At 44.7% G+C, this 15,233-nt stretch overlaps 1 protein-coding gene across 1 annotated transcript in view; it reads right to left on the reverse strand.

The window, feature by feature from the left end:
* The window catches only part of LOC129834375 (piezo-type mechanosensitive ion channel component 1-like), a 79,084-nt gene that overhangs the window by 29,495 nt on the left and 34,356 nt on the right, over positions 1-15,233 (reverse strand). The window contains exons 3-5 of the mRNA XM_055899296.1: positions 6,802-6,924; positions 5,891-5,933; positions 5,437-5,593 (exon numbers count right to left, since the gene is read on the reverse strand). Of these exons, the coding sequence (XP_055755271.1) occupies positions 5,437-5,593; positions 5,891-5,933; positions 6,802-6,924 (323 nt within the window). The remainder of the gene's footprint in view (positions 1-5,436; positions 5,594-5,890; positions 5,934-6,801; positions 6,925-15,233) is intronic.

Here is a 15,233-nt window from a genome sequence, read left to right on the forward strand (position 1 = left end):
GCACAACCTGTCACCCACACAACATCCCTCCCATACACCCTGGATCAACAGGGGGGACAGGGTCAAGGGTTAGCCACGTGCACAACCAAATGTGATTCTGTTTCTGGAGCTGCACATGGAGTATGCTTGGGGTTTTCATGAAGACTAATCCTCCTCTACAAAATAAGACAGCAACGTTTATGTTACTGACAAACCACTGCTGGCTCCCCTGTCCTCCCTTAGATGTAGTTCTGAGTGAAACCATGCGAGCCAGAGGGAAAGTGAATGCAGTGTGATGAGAGGGTGGGGTGAGGTATACTGTATGTGTTAAAGGATGTGCCTAAACTGCCTACTTCACAAACACAGTCTCCAGTTTCCCCAGCTGAGCACCACCAGTCCATGAGTCCCGGCCACATCAAAGACCATTGTCTCAGCCTCTCTGGCTGGAGGCAGCCGCTCATCCCCAAACACAGGAACAGACGCAGAACGTTGCGGTCGGAACGTTACAGCAACACCACAGAGATGTTGTGAGAATGTTGTTTTTGATGTGTGTGCAGGTCTGAAAGTGGGAGCGTGGCAGAAGAGAGCGCTGCTCAATTGGAGCAGTACACTCAGTTGAGTGTACTGCACAGTCAGGGAGAACTGCAGTGCACCCAATGGCCGGGCTCAACCCTAGTGGTCGTCCGTCTGAACGATGTATTGTCTGAGCGGAGCAGAGGGGCAACCCCTGTCACTCAGTCAACACATGGCAATCAATCTTCAGAGTGCTCCTGTCACGTTCCTGACCTTATTTCCTTTGTTAAGTCTTGTTTAGTTGGTCAGGACGTGAGCTGGGTGGGCATTCTATGTTATGTGTTTCTATGTTGGGTTCATTGTTAATTAGCCTGATATGGTTCTCAATCAGGGGCAGGTGTTTTACATTTCCTCTGATTGAGAACCATATTAAGGTAGGCTGTTCTCACTGTTTGTTTGTGGGGTGATTTGTTCCTGTGTCAGTGTTTGTACCACACGGGACTGTTTCGTTTCGTTCGTTCGTGTGTTCCGTCCTGTTCGTGCGTTCATGTGTTTTGTTCTCAAGTTCAGGTCTGTTCACGTCGTTTGTTATTTTGTAGTTTGTTCAAGTGTTTTTCGTCTTCGTTTAAATAAACGTGGTTATGTCTTTAAACTACGCTGCATATTGGTCCGATCCTTGCTCATCCTCAGACGAGGAGGAGGACGAGCGTTACAGCTCCCTCAATCAGCACAGCACTTCTGAAGCAAAGAACACAGTATGCAGAAACATTCTGACTGATATACATATTTAACAGAGAGAGGAAAGACAGGAGAACAGACTGTTCTCCCAATGAAGAACAAAACTTGAAGAGAAATTGTAGATTTTTTTGTTTGTTGCCAATTGTAGCTATGTAATAGAGAGTGGACAAGAGGCTCAACAGCAGTTTGGTTGTGTTTGATCATTGATCGAGTCATGGCCCTTTTTTTCATTTTCTGACACAGATTGGGGCAGGCTGTGTTTGTTTGGATGGTTGCCCTGGCTACGACAGGAGTAGAAAACTGTTGCTCTGGGCAGCTGTACAGGGAGTGTTTTCGGATGGCACAAGGCAACAGAAAGAACGAAAAGAGGGAGAGAAAAAAAATGAGATTGAAAGTAGAACGTAGTCTGGAGAGTGAAGAGCAGCCGAGACTCTCGGCGACAAAGAAAAGGGAGGAGAAAAGCTTGGCTGGTGAAACCTCTGTGTGTGTGTGTGTGTGTGTGTGTGTGTGTGTGTGTGTGTGTGTGTGTGTGTGTGTGTGTGTGTGTGTGTGTGTGTGTGTGTGTGTGTGAGAGAGAGAGAGAGAGAGAGAGGCCCATGGGTTGGAGGCAGCATTATGTCTGGGGAGCACCTCTCTTTCCCAGGCAGGCTGAGGATGGGCTAGCCTCCCACACTGTGGAGCAGAGCAGGAAACCAACTCAGCTGGTGGAACAATAGCTACCTCTGTCACCAGCACCAGGTCTGAGGGAACCTCCCCATTACCTCCCTGTGTCTCTCTCTGCCCCAGTAACACCACAACAAATACCAACACACCAGAGAGCAGTAACACTAAACTACTGTAGCATACCACAACACTGTTTCACCACAAGATACAGAGAATAATAATCTCTCTCTTACCAGCAGTGATTGCACAACAGTGCTATCAGCATACCGTTGTGCGTCTTCTGTGAATATTCTGAATGTGATGTCCTATATATTCTGCAATTTTGGAATATGATTAAAGGGAAGTAATTATACACAAATATGATTGTTATTAAATAATTATTTAATTTAAGAAACGGTTGTGCACAAAACATGAAATGAATATGAACAGTGTGGAAGGGCTTGAGGCAAGCGCGGACATGGCCAGCCCAGCTCAGACATTCATTCCAGCACTGACCTCAGCCAGAACCCTCCTCTTTAATCAGAGACAAGACATTGGGTGCCATAACGTTCCATTAGAATGTAGCGTTCTAAAGTTCCATTATATATAGCAGCCCATGCAGCAATGAGTCAACCACTTCCATTTCCTGAGTGGTGGAAGCCAGGGACACTGCCTATTATATGTGACTCACTGATTCGCAGCGCAAGACCATTACCACTACTCTATATATGGCTCGGAGTATTACCATATAAGGAGTGCTTAATTTGTCAATCGGGAGGTGCCGGACCAAAAAGTGAGCGCGAGAGGGGTGTGACGAGATACCGGAACGTATGAAAAAAAAATCACATTTATAATAAATCCTCACATTTGCGTAGTGGCATCGAGCAGTAGAGTAGAGGCACTTACAGAAGTTGCACACATGGGACCTTTTTGGGGGACTTTTATAGACGCATTTCATGCAATCCTACGTCATTTTACATGACTGGAGACTTTGGCAGAATATTTTTTAATACTGCACAATTTATCGAAATGGCAGGCTACTTTGATACTGACAAACTGAGATAAATAAAAACGACCTTGTCTTGAATCCATCAATAGCCTAGGTCTAGGTGTGGAGACAGATCGAGGAGGAAATTATAGTCCTTAAAATGGTTCCCAGTTTCACTGACTCACCCAATGATGCGCAGCTCACTTGCTGGTGATGGCTGATGCAGTCGTGCCAAAAGCATCTCTTTCTCTAAAACAATATTTGGAAGTTGATCAAATATTTTGGTAGACTACAGCATAGAGTCTTCTCTTTTCAGCAGGAAAAATTTGCTTTCCAACCTGTATTTTCCCTCGATTGTATTTGAAATATTGCAAAAGGTCTGTTTGATCTGCATGCTGTTTTTTCACTGCCATATTTGCTGCGCGTTCCCGACTGTAGGCTATTCCTTGTTAGGTTATCGGACTACAATCCACAGCTAGGCTATTTTTAAAAATAAGCTATTGATCATCTGTGGCTAAATGATAGGCCTTCTCATGGTGTAGTAGGCTATTCTGAATGATTTCATTTATGTCTGAACAGACAGCAGTAATTCTATAACTTTGTGAAATGTATTTCAATTTATCAGGGCTGCTGTAGTTCCTTCAGAACCCTTCGCGTGGCTATGATTCTATCGGAGGGCCTGTTGTCCGGACCTCTGGCAGTCTCTATGGGGCTACCACAGGGTTCAATTCTCAGGCCGACTCTTTTCTCTGTAGATTGTTGCGGGTGATTCCCTGATCTAGCTCTACGCAGACGACACCATTCTGCATACATCTGGCCCTTCTTTGGACACTGTGTTAACTAACCTCCAAACGAGCTTCAATGCCATATGGCACTCCTTCCATGGCCTCCAACTGCTCTTAAACGCTAGTATAACCAAATGCATGCTTTTCAACCGTTCGCTGCCGGCACCCGCCCGCCCGACTAGCACCACTACCCTGGATGGTTCTGACCTAGAATATGTGGACAACTACAAATACCTAGGTGTCTGGCTAGACTGTAAACTCTCCTTCCAGACTCATATTAAGCATCTCCAATCTAAAATCAAATCTAGAATCGGCTTCCTATTTCGCAACAAAGCCTCCTTCACTCACGCCGCCAAACTTACCCTCGTAAAACTGACTATCCTACCGATCCTCGACTTCGGCGGTGTCATCTACAAAATAGCTTCCAATACTCTACTCAGCAAACTGGATGCAGTCTATCACAGTGCCATCCGTTTTGTTACCAAAGCCCCATATACCACCCACCATTGCGACCTGTATGCTCTAGTCGGCTGGCCCTTGCTACATATTTATCGCCAGACCCACTGGCTCCAGGTCATCTATAAATCTATGCTAGGTAAAGCTCCGCCTTATCTCAGCTCACTGGTCATGATAACAACACCCACCCGTAGCACGCGCTCCAGCAGGTATATCTCACTGGTCATCCTCAAAACCACCTCCTTTGGCCGCCTTTCCTTCCAGTTCTCTGCTGCCAGTGACTGGAACGAATTGCAAAAATCGCTGAAGCTGGAGAATTATATTTCCCTCACTAACTTTAAACATCAGCTATCTGAGCAGCTAACCAATCGCTGCAGCTGTACATAGTCCATCTGTAAATAGTCCACCCAATCTACCTACCTCATTCCCATTATGTTTTTATTTACTTTTCTGCTCTTTTGCACACCAGTATCTCTACTTGCACATCATCATCTGCTCATTTATCACTCCAGTGTTAATCTGCTAAATTGTAATTACTTCGCTACTATGGCCTATTTATTGCCTACCTCCTCACGCCATTTGCACACACTGTATATAGACTTTCTTCTTTCTATTGTATTATTGGCTGTATGTTTGTTTATTTCATGTGTAACTCTGTGTTGTTGTTTATGTCGCACTGCTTTGCTTTATCTTGGCCAGGTCGCAGTTGTAAATGAGAACTTGTTCTCAACTAGCCTACCTGCATAAAAAAAGGTGAAATATATATATATATTTTTTTAAATAAGAAAATACATGAAGTGCAACGCTGGAGAGATGACAGTTGCAGGTTCATGCCTATCAGAGCAGAGAGAGATCATAGAAAGTGAATCTCATTCTAGTTATGTGAGAGATACTGGTGCGCTTCTCACACACCCACTGCCATGCGTTGGTCTCAAACATAGGTTACAGTGTTGCGCAAACCATAAACCCGGCCCGGCCCGGCCCAACCCAAATCAACTCTTAATCTACTTTTTCAATTTTTTTGGTGGGCACAGGAGAATGAACAAATAAGAAACTCGAATGAACTTTGATGGTTTTTATTAAAAATTTGATATTGCAAAAAGTGACAATTATTTTTCATGACACGAAAGATACCAGATCTGGCCAAATAGGTTCCGGAACAAATCAGTCCAAAATGGAGAGAAATTTAGCACTGGATATAAGTGTTTCTGGGGTATTTTACCTAGCACTTGCATGAGAAATGTGCGTGCGTGTGCATGTCCCACATATGTCCCATATTATTAGCAGTATAGCGGTGAGGCCCAGTCTGTGTCTATAGAGTAGATAATCACTCACCCCCTGTGTAGAGTCTGAGGCTATGGACAGGAAAGTGACGTCATCTCTCTTCTTGACCAGCCGGTTACACATCACCAGGGTAACCAGGGAGATCACAAACACCCCCAGGTCAGGAGTCAGCAGACGCACCACACCCCACGGGTCATCCAGGGGCAGCCTAGAAGAAAGAGCCACATGCAGAGGTCAAAGGTCATCAAAGACCTAACGAGGAACTACACCGTGTACATTCTCACACACTTACACAAAGACAGTAAAGAGGGTACATAAATGATAACATGTACCACAACCAGTGAGTCATAAGATCAAAGAACTAACAGGAAGAACAAAAAGAGATGTAATTGGTTGAATTCTGCAGATAATATTAAATGATCTCCACACACAGTTCAGGGAGGCATGATCCTCAGTGACAAGATACACAGACCCAATGTGCTGTTTTCAAACATTCCTCACATACCTGGATACACCGACATGCCTCGATAGCGTCTCCCACAAACTACCTGTAAAGACAGAGAGTGTTAGGACTACCAGCTCTCCCCAGGCCACTCTGTCTCTGCCACGGAGTGTTGTTTAGGGGCGGGAAATGTCATACAAGGCAAAGACTCTACAGACAAACTACAACATAGCGTACAGCTGCAGCTACCATAGATGTTCCCATGAGCCCCCAGTACCTCTGGGAGTCAGCCACCGTGTCGGTATTTGAACGGGTTTGTGAGGAGCCCAGGCATGGACAGACTGAAGCTGGAGTCAGGATGGTGGACTAACTCACATGGTCCAGAGAAGCAAATAATATGACATCAAAGAATACTGCTTTAGCTCTTAAAGCTCCTTGAGGACATATTTATATGGCCTGGCCAAAATAAGTACAGACCACAAAACAAAATCCACATTTTCTACAGTCGGACGGTTGTAAGCATGGAGCATTCACTAGCATCCCTTATAGCATTCCACGCTGGTGGCTAATGACAGAGCAGTAGACTGAGTGTGAAGAGAGCTGGACTTAACGTGTCAAAATAAATCAGAGGTGGAGGCTATGATTTCATGGAGTTTCTTTCGACTAAGTCAGGGGTGTCAAACTCATTCCATGGAGGGCCTAGTGACTGCTGTTTTTTTTTGTTTTTAAGACCTAGACAAACAGGTGAGGAGAGTTCCTTACTAATCACTGGCCTTAATTCATCAGTCAAGTACAAGGGAGGAGCGAAAACCCGCAGACACTCGGCCCTCGGCGGGATGAGTTTGACACGAGGTCTAAGTGATTGACTGAACCTAAACAAGCCCCTTATGTATGGCACATGCCATTGTTTAGATATGCAGACTGAAAACATGGCAATGGAACGGCCTGTGTCAAAGACATCTATATTCACTCACAGTTGTTTCCCAGTGCATGGTCCAGGTCAGGGAGAGTGTACAGGCAGATCTGGAAGGAGACATGGGCTAGCAGGAAGAGAAGACTGGTGCAGAACAGAGCCTTGATGAAGCGTCCAGTATGTCCTGGAGAAAAGAGAGAGATGGAGTTAGAGGAGGGGAATGGGGGGGGGGGGGCAATGTAGAATATGAAAAGGGAGGATAATCAGTTCCTACCATCTCTCAGGTTAAATAGGTTCAGGAAATAGCAGGGTGCACAGTACTAACCGAGCATGAACAGGACAGCAGGTCACTATAAAGGGTGTGGGTTGAAGTGTTTTCCAAGGACCTGTCCTGATCTGACTGAACTAAACATCCTCAACATCATCCCACCTTCAAATGATGCTTAATTTTCCACCAGTCAGGACACATACTGAGACCATGGAGGCACTACTAATCACAGCAGTACGTTTATAGTCTAAGCAGGAATTGCTTGTAACAGTTAATTGCCAGTTTTTAAACAAAATGGGAACATTAGACTATTATCAAGCCTGTGGATGGCATAGAGGTACTGCCCGTGCAGAACTGTGCTGCTGACCATAAAATGCCCCCCTGCCCGCTCTAGCCCCGAATCCCCTCCTCGCCACAGGTTTGTTTGAGGCAGCTTTGATTGGTCTCCTCATAAAGCTGTCAGCTCCCATCGCTGGTGTAAAACAGGCCACAGTTAAGACACAGGCACAAACTCCCAGTGTAGTGAACGAAACGCTGTAGGTCCCTGTGGAATCCTGGGGGATTTTCCTTTACAGGCGTTGACTGGCTCAAGAAAATGAGCAGCTACAACAAGTCAGTGTTAAGGGACGAGCTTAAGGCTTTGATTGTGTTTTATAGGGCTGTTTTTCTCTGTGGCCTTCAGGGCAAAGGGTAGTTTAACGGCTCAGTGCTCCTCTATCACCCCCTCCATTACAGCAGACAGGAGGCTAGGTACTGCATTTACAGGCTTATCCCTGATCCCAGATTTAAGTTTATTCCACGAACACAAATTTACATTTATGACTAATACTAGACCTGAAGATTAAATAATATTCAACGTGACATTGCTAGCTAGAGGTAGCACACCAGAGCAGTGAGAGAGGATTATTCATGGACCTGCTTTGTGAGCATCATTCTTTTAAATAATTTCACGCACAGTCAAGCATTCACGTTTGATTTCACGCGCACCACTCAGTGATGTGAACTTTGTGAGAAGGTTAAGATTGTTCTTTCTCCCCCCCCCCCCCCTTCCAATTGTGCAGGATCAAGATCCATCACAGCCACTCTCTGTGTTGGACATGTTAATCTTTCCATGTATGAGATGGAAAGAAAAAGAGAGAGACGTGACAGCGCTGATCAAATGTCAGACACACAGCCTGCCTACTGTAACCCGCAGTGGAGACACATGCTAATAACATCTCAGTGTGTGTTTTGGAAAAGAAGGGACCAGTCCAAGAGACGAGTAAATAATATGGGAGGCGTTGTACACAACCAAGACCACCTGTTGAGGACGAGGTCATCCTGACTTTCTGCAGACAGCTCTACTCAACTGCTGCAACCCAAACCCCTGCACATAAGCTCATCTGTCTCCAAGTGTGTGTGTGTGTGTGTGTGTTTAAGTTAAGTTAAATTCACTGCACCGTCTTCTCTTTCTTCAATCCCCCCCGGCCCTCTACCCCTGCTACTGGAAAATCATAATGTCATTGCCATTACATGGACAGTCTCTTTAAAACTCAACTCCATAACAAATTCTGTAACTGCCTTGCTAATCGTCAGCATGTGTCCTGTGTCACAGTATAGTTCACGGCTATTGAGTCCTTCCCTCTCCTGTAGGACCTGAAGGGCTATAAGCATAACCTATCATAGTTCTTTCCAGGGTCGTCATGAAGCTGTCCATCTACTACATTCCTACGTTACTTTACTCAGGACCGTCAGCTAGAGTAGCATGACCTCTAAAACATCTCAAAACTATGCACGCCTAGACCCACCTACCTGTATTTACACGGTCATTGCACACCACTAAGTAATCTGCACCGTTATCAAAGTTTTGGGATAGTTTCCTATTCCAAGAGATAAAGTAGGAATGGAATGTGGAGGTGCATTCCAGTGTCTTAATACAAGGCCAGAGGGAGACAGCTCCTCACAGGGAACCAGGGCATGGTATGTAGTGTTCTTTCCAGAGCAGGTTTCATACGATGGAGATCGCTCTGAGGAGAGACCAGCACAGCCACCAATGTGGAAACGACATCTGAGACCTGCAATTACTATGCCTAAGTACTACCAACACATAACACAAACGTTATATTAAAATCACATCCATCTTCACACCAGGGATTTTTGAAATGTATTTTATTTATATAACCTTTATTTAACAAGGCAAGTCAGTTAAGAACAAATTCTTATTTACAATGAAGGCCGACACCGGACGACGCAGGGCCAATTGTGTGCTTCCCTATGGGACTCCCAATCATGGCCGGATGTGATTCAGCCTGGATTTGAACCAGGGACTGTAGTGTCGCCTCTTGTACTAAGATGCAGTGCCTTAGACCGCTGTGCCACTCGGGAGCATGACATGACAGCCATTGCAATCATGGCCTCATCATGTCTCATCAGATAGTGAACTATCTGAGAAGGTCTGGTTTTGGATCTGAGTGGGGGCAGCAGTGTTCTTGGTGAAAGCCAGAGGTGAGCAGAGGCCACTGGGTAATGCAGTTCACTACAGGGAGATCAAACCCAAACTCAGTGAATTGCAGGACCTTATCTAGGCCATGTTTGCCTTTTCTAGTTCATATTTTCAGAGACAGGCAGAAATTTGCTCTGGTGACTTCTTTTAAAAAAACGGTTTCAGCGGGCGCCCTCCTTCCCCACTCACCCTGGTGCTGTATGCGTCGTAAAACCTCAACCAAAATCTGCAATCTGGGGTGACATTACTGGATTTTCCATGAAACAGGATCATTTGGAGGAATTCGAACATTTACGAGAGTAGCGCTGAACATCGTTCTAACAAGTCTTGTGACTGTAGTGCACCTGACATGGAGGGGTGCAGCAGGGTTCCTGGGCCCGGGTTAGAGTGGAAAGGAAAACAGTGCATGTTGAAAGAGCAGGGTATTATGTTTAATTCTCAGACCGCTAAACAGCCACACAACTTTCACAGTTTGGTCTGGAGGTTATCCTGCAGCTGTTGGGTTTATTTATTCCTGTACACTATTTAGACTGAATGGAGATGGAATAATAGTTACAAGTCGAAAAACAGAACCTAACTGAGTTTCATCCCTGAGAAATGAGCCGACTCCTGCCAGGCACTCTGAGTAATACTGTGCTGTGTTTGTTTTAATTCACACACAAAAACTATGTATTTTCTTTAATTGCATTGACCTCATTTGTAAAAGGGGGAGATTTCAAAAAAGAGGACCTGAGGTATAATGGGTTATTTTTTTCCAGCACATCGTAAAAAGCTGGTTTAGATGGCCAGTGTAAACAGGGCTGTTATGTAGAGGAGTCCGCAGGGCCAGCCTCCGGACACAGCAGTCCAGGGTACAGAGGGCATGGTGGTTCTGTTAAAAACGCAATTTTCTGATGATTATTCCCTAATGGAATTTGGCCTTTAGGTACCCTCTCTAATGCTAGAGGTCACCGTAAAGCAGGTCTTAGTAACTGGTATCTGGGCCCTTGAGCCATAAAATCAGCCATGGGTGTCCTTAAGCGATTAAGACGTTTAGGTTTGCCCTCCCCTCTGGAGGGGGAGAGATTTGCTGTGAAACTGTCAGAGTAATGACATCCTATATGTCTGTCTGTCTGTCTGTCTGTCTGTCTGTCTGTCTGTCTGTCTGTCTGTCTGTCTGTCTATCTATCTATCTATCTGGTTGTCTGTCTATTAAATCTTTAAACATAGAAGTTGTTTGCCTTGTGTTTTGCTTCGTGCATTTCTCCACACCTTGACCGGTTTTCATTTCCTAACACCATCCACTGACTGGAAACACACACACTGCATCTCTGGCCTACACCACCCGTACTGTACACACTACATCTCTGGCTTACACGACCCGTACGGTACACACTGCATCTCTGGCCTACACCACCCGTACTGTACACACTACATCTCTGGCTTACACGACCCGTACGGTACACACTGCATCTCTGGCCTACACCACCCGTACTGTACTGCTAAAATATTAGAGTTAGACAACACACTGACCCTGCTAGTTGACCTGCTTACTAGAGGGATTTCATTCACATGTTCTATGTGTGTAAACTCATTATACTAAGCTACATTTGTTTAAAAAATACCAATCAGCAACAATAATCAGCTACCCGAAGAAACAGCTACCCGATAGTAAACAAAAATGACTGACAACACCGACATTTCTGTTTTGTTGTTTGCATTACGTGTTTGGATCTTACACCATGTCCTGCTGCCTACGCTTATCTGGGCTGTTCTCTGACATCCTGTCCTGTCGCAGTACTGCGTTGGTGTGAGAAAAGCTGGCGTTTGCGTAAGAAGACTGCTGAAATAACAGTGGTGTGTGGAATCCCAGTTTCTGTTGGGGCAGAGGAGCGGAGGGCACATAGCAGACACGCCTCTGGGAAAAGCTCCTCTCTGGCCCCATGGCCTCTCACTCTCAGGGCACTAATCAAACCAGGAGAAACAACAAAACAGGGGTCCACCGGCCCTCACTCCTCCCACCAGGGTTGGGGTCAATTCCATTTCAATTCCAAATGTTCCTCATTGAAAAGAGTTAAAGACAACTGGAATTGAAATGGAATTGACTGCAACCCTGCCTCCCACATAACTCCCAGCAGCAGAGGCTGCTGAGGGGAGGAAAGCTCACAATAATGTCTTGAGTCGAGTATAATGGCTGGAATGAAGTGAATGGAATAGTTTTAAACAGATGAAAACCATTTGATAACCATTCCATTCCAGTCATTATTATGAGCCGTCCTCCCCTCAGCAGCCTCCACTGCCTAGCCGGTAAAGGAAAGGAAGGGTCGGCTTGGCAAATATCCATAATATAGCCAATATGTTTGTAGGTGTACTTTACATGCCATTTAATGAAGATAGTGTTGTAATTTGTTTTTATTATTAAAATGATTTACAGGTTGACATGGTTTGTGATGAAATATGCAGTCTCTTTTCAGTGCACACTAGCAGTATATCATTTTGTGGACAGATACCTTACATACTGATGCTAGTTCTCTCTCATTATTCAAAATGCTGGACTCTATTTTCAATGACTAAACCTGCTCAATTTCTCCATAGGGGAAAATGACAAATAAAGGACCACAAATTTCAAATAAACCAGATAGGCCTATTGAGAGTGGACTCATATTTGTGTGAGAACAGACAGCTGTCCTGTCAAATACTGTATATCAGAATTGGAACAGAAATCATCTGAAATCACCTGCAAACTAGTTGTCAACCGCATTTACGGCCCTTCCCACAGTCTATTCTCTGCCCAGTTTAAGCTATGGTCGGCCTTGAGTACTCATTTAGGGAGGCCTGGCCCGGTGTGCATTTCCCTCACACCCTCTCAATTATCAGCATGACAGTCTGTGACAGTTGGGCTTTTGGGCCTTTGAAAGCCACATGATGCCTTCCTCAACAAATGACACACAAAACAAAAACCAGAGGGGACATTCAACCCTCCATGTCTCAAACTGATGTTTCCCCGGCGACATGAAAGCTGTGGATATGGGCGATGTCTCGATATCGGTGCCTCAGGAAGGGACGTTGTAAAGCCCCAGCAGGTGTGAATAGAATACACAGGGGAGGAGATTTGACGCAACACCCTGCGAGCGTCGGACCTGAATACCAGCGAATAAATCCCCTATATGTTTTCTATGTTGGGAACAGTGTAACCCAGCAGGCTCCAGACAGGTGCTCAATATTTGTCCTTTTACTTATCAGCTCTGGGGAAACGACAGTGTGTCCAGATTGTACAATACGGGGGATTTAGATAATAGGGAGCAAGCAATGGAAAATAGTATTTTGAAGGGAATGTCAATCAGGTGATGTGTATTTGAGCTGGGGAGGAGCTGAAAGGGACTATTAAGGCGTGTCACAGTCCTCTCTGTCAGTGGCCTCAATGAATCCAATGATACCATCCCTTATGGGCAATACAGTTGGTGAGATCCACTTAATTGAGTCTTCGCTTACGTTACTGAATGAATGACAATACGGGATCGATTCAATGACACAAAAGAGGAAAGCAAGAGCGCACATGCATGTGGTAACCTGTATTAATTGTAATGCAGATGGAACAAGCTTCCTCTCCGTTTTCCTCTCCGTCCCTGGAAACAGTCCTAGTTTCCTTCTAGACAGGCCAGAGCGTCTGTAACCAGGTCAGCTCTCAGGGCAGTATGACATAAGACGGCTCCTTTAACCCTCTAATCCACAGAGGACATTGTGACCATGGCTACTCTCAACCCTAATATGTCCCCACGCTCCACCACATTCACGTGAGATGACATTTTCCCTGGAAAGGAAGAGCATGTGGAGGTGAGGCGGAGGGGTCGTTTCTGCTTGACGTCTCCAGAATCCTCCTGGTTCTGCCCCCTTGATTACATGGATCTGGTCCTCCCATGGAGGCCCGGACCAAGAAATGTGCTGATAATTGGAAGCAGGGAACGATTCAAGATGGTTTTCATTAAAACCGTTAATCCTATTCTCTGTCAGGCTTCATTTAATAGAGGCTGGCAGACTCTGGGATTTTCCTACAGGGAATCACCTCTACCAGCGAGTTCCACTGAAATAAACCTCTCACCATTTACACATATTCAGTTCCCCCAGCAATAGTCATGTGACCCCGCACAGTTTATCATGCTCAGATTTCCCTCCTTTTCCCCTCTAAAAGAAACATGGGTTCTTGACCCTAACAGCACTAGACACAGAATAGTATTAAACGCAGCTTGTTGATATAATCTCACATCCTTTCATCGAAGGAAAAATAAAGAACAAAAGAGAGAGAATGGGAGAATTTAACTGTTTTAATGATCTATAATAAGCGTGCTTCCGGTTCTGTGTATATTTACCCAGAGGCGGCAGGAACGGGGTCTGATTCACTGTAGACCTCATCACCAGTACAGGAACTGATAGCGCCCATTGGCTCTCAGGAGCGTGAGCCAGTTGATATGTTGGATAAACAAGCCTCTGGGGGTTAAGGCTGGGTGCAGGGTGTGTGTGCTTATCTGTGCTGTTAAAATTAGTCCCATTTGTATTGTTCGCTCTACAGCCACCATAGACCATTAAACTGCTACCACAGACAGGGATGTGGGTGGAGGATAGGGGCAGGATGTGGAAAGAGCGGATTTTCCAGACCTGAAATCATATCCACTGTTTGTTGGTATTTGATTAAGAGCCTCATGCTAATCACATTAGCCTACGTTAGCTCAACCGTCCCGCGGGGGACCCACCGATCCTGTAGAGGTTTTAAGAGCACACCACGAGATTTGTCTGTATAAAATAGAGCAATATTTATGTAGAGTAAATCAATGAAACCACTTGAGTTTTGATGAGCAAGAGCAGCGGCGGCAAAAAAAGAATAGAGCTGTCATGAGGTTAGCTCTATACTTCTCTACACCGACTTTACTATAGAATAAGGACGTCGTTGAGCAGTAGGTTTGTGCTGCTGACAGAATTTTTCTTTGTACAGTTCTGAAAAACAACATCTGCTGTGTTTTTATCATGTCTGCAGGAGATTAACACAGACTGCAACTAAGTACTGTGAGATCTGAACTTTATATCGAGGGAAAGCTGAGGAAAAAAACCTCACCATCAAATCATGAGAAGGTAGAGATTTGAAAACTCTCAACAGGAGTGTATTGTTGTAATCAAGTTTGACTTCCAGAGCAGAGTCAAGAATAAGAGGTTTCTGTATTTTTCAGATGAATTCCTGTCTCGTTGCCATCGCAGATTACTGGCCATTAGGTTTTTCACTTTCCACATTAATATCATAGCTATTTCTCAGCAAATTCGTTTTTATTCCAAACCAGACCACACATTTCTACACATAAAAGTAACCAGGAAATAGAACTAGAGCTTGTGTGGCCCTGTGTGTTATAGTCAACAGGCCCAAATTCTATCACTCTTTAAAGGGGTAATCCAGAGTTCAGAAAATGACAAAGCGGGTCCCCCACCACTTGTTTTGGTAAACAGCTGAGGGATGATGCTTGAGAAATAGAAACCACTCTCAAATGAATAGACAGAGCTATGAATGCCAGGACTGACCTGACCATCTATGAGATAAAAAAATATTTTAACTATGCTTGTTTACATTGACTTTGTTTCCAAACATTGGAGTAAAACAAGCTTATATTTTGGGTTCTGATGGGTATGACAGTCGAACTAAACTCAAGGCAGTTATAAGATACACTACCGTTCAAAAGTTTGGGGTCACTTAGAAATGTCCTTGTTTTTGAAAAAAAAAGCT

The sequence above is a fragment of the Salvelinus fontinalis genome, chromosome 35 (genome assembly GCF_029448725.1).
Source record: "Salvelinus fontinalis isolate EN_2023a chromosome 35, ASM2944872v1, whole genome shotgun sequence".
In the NCBI taxonomy this organism is placed as follows: Eukaryota; Metazoa; Chordata; class Actinopteri; order Salmoniformes; family Salmonidae; genus Salvelinus; species Salvelinus fontinalis.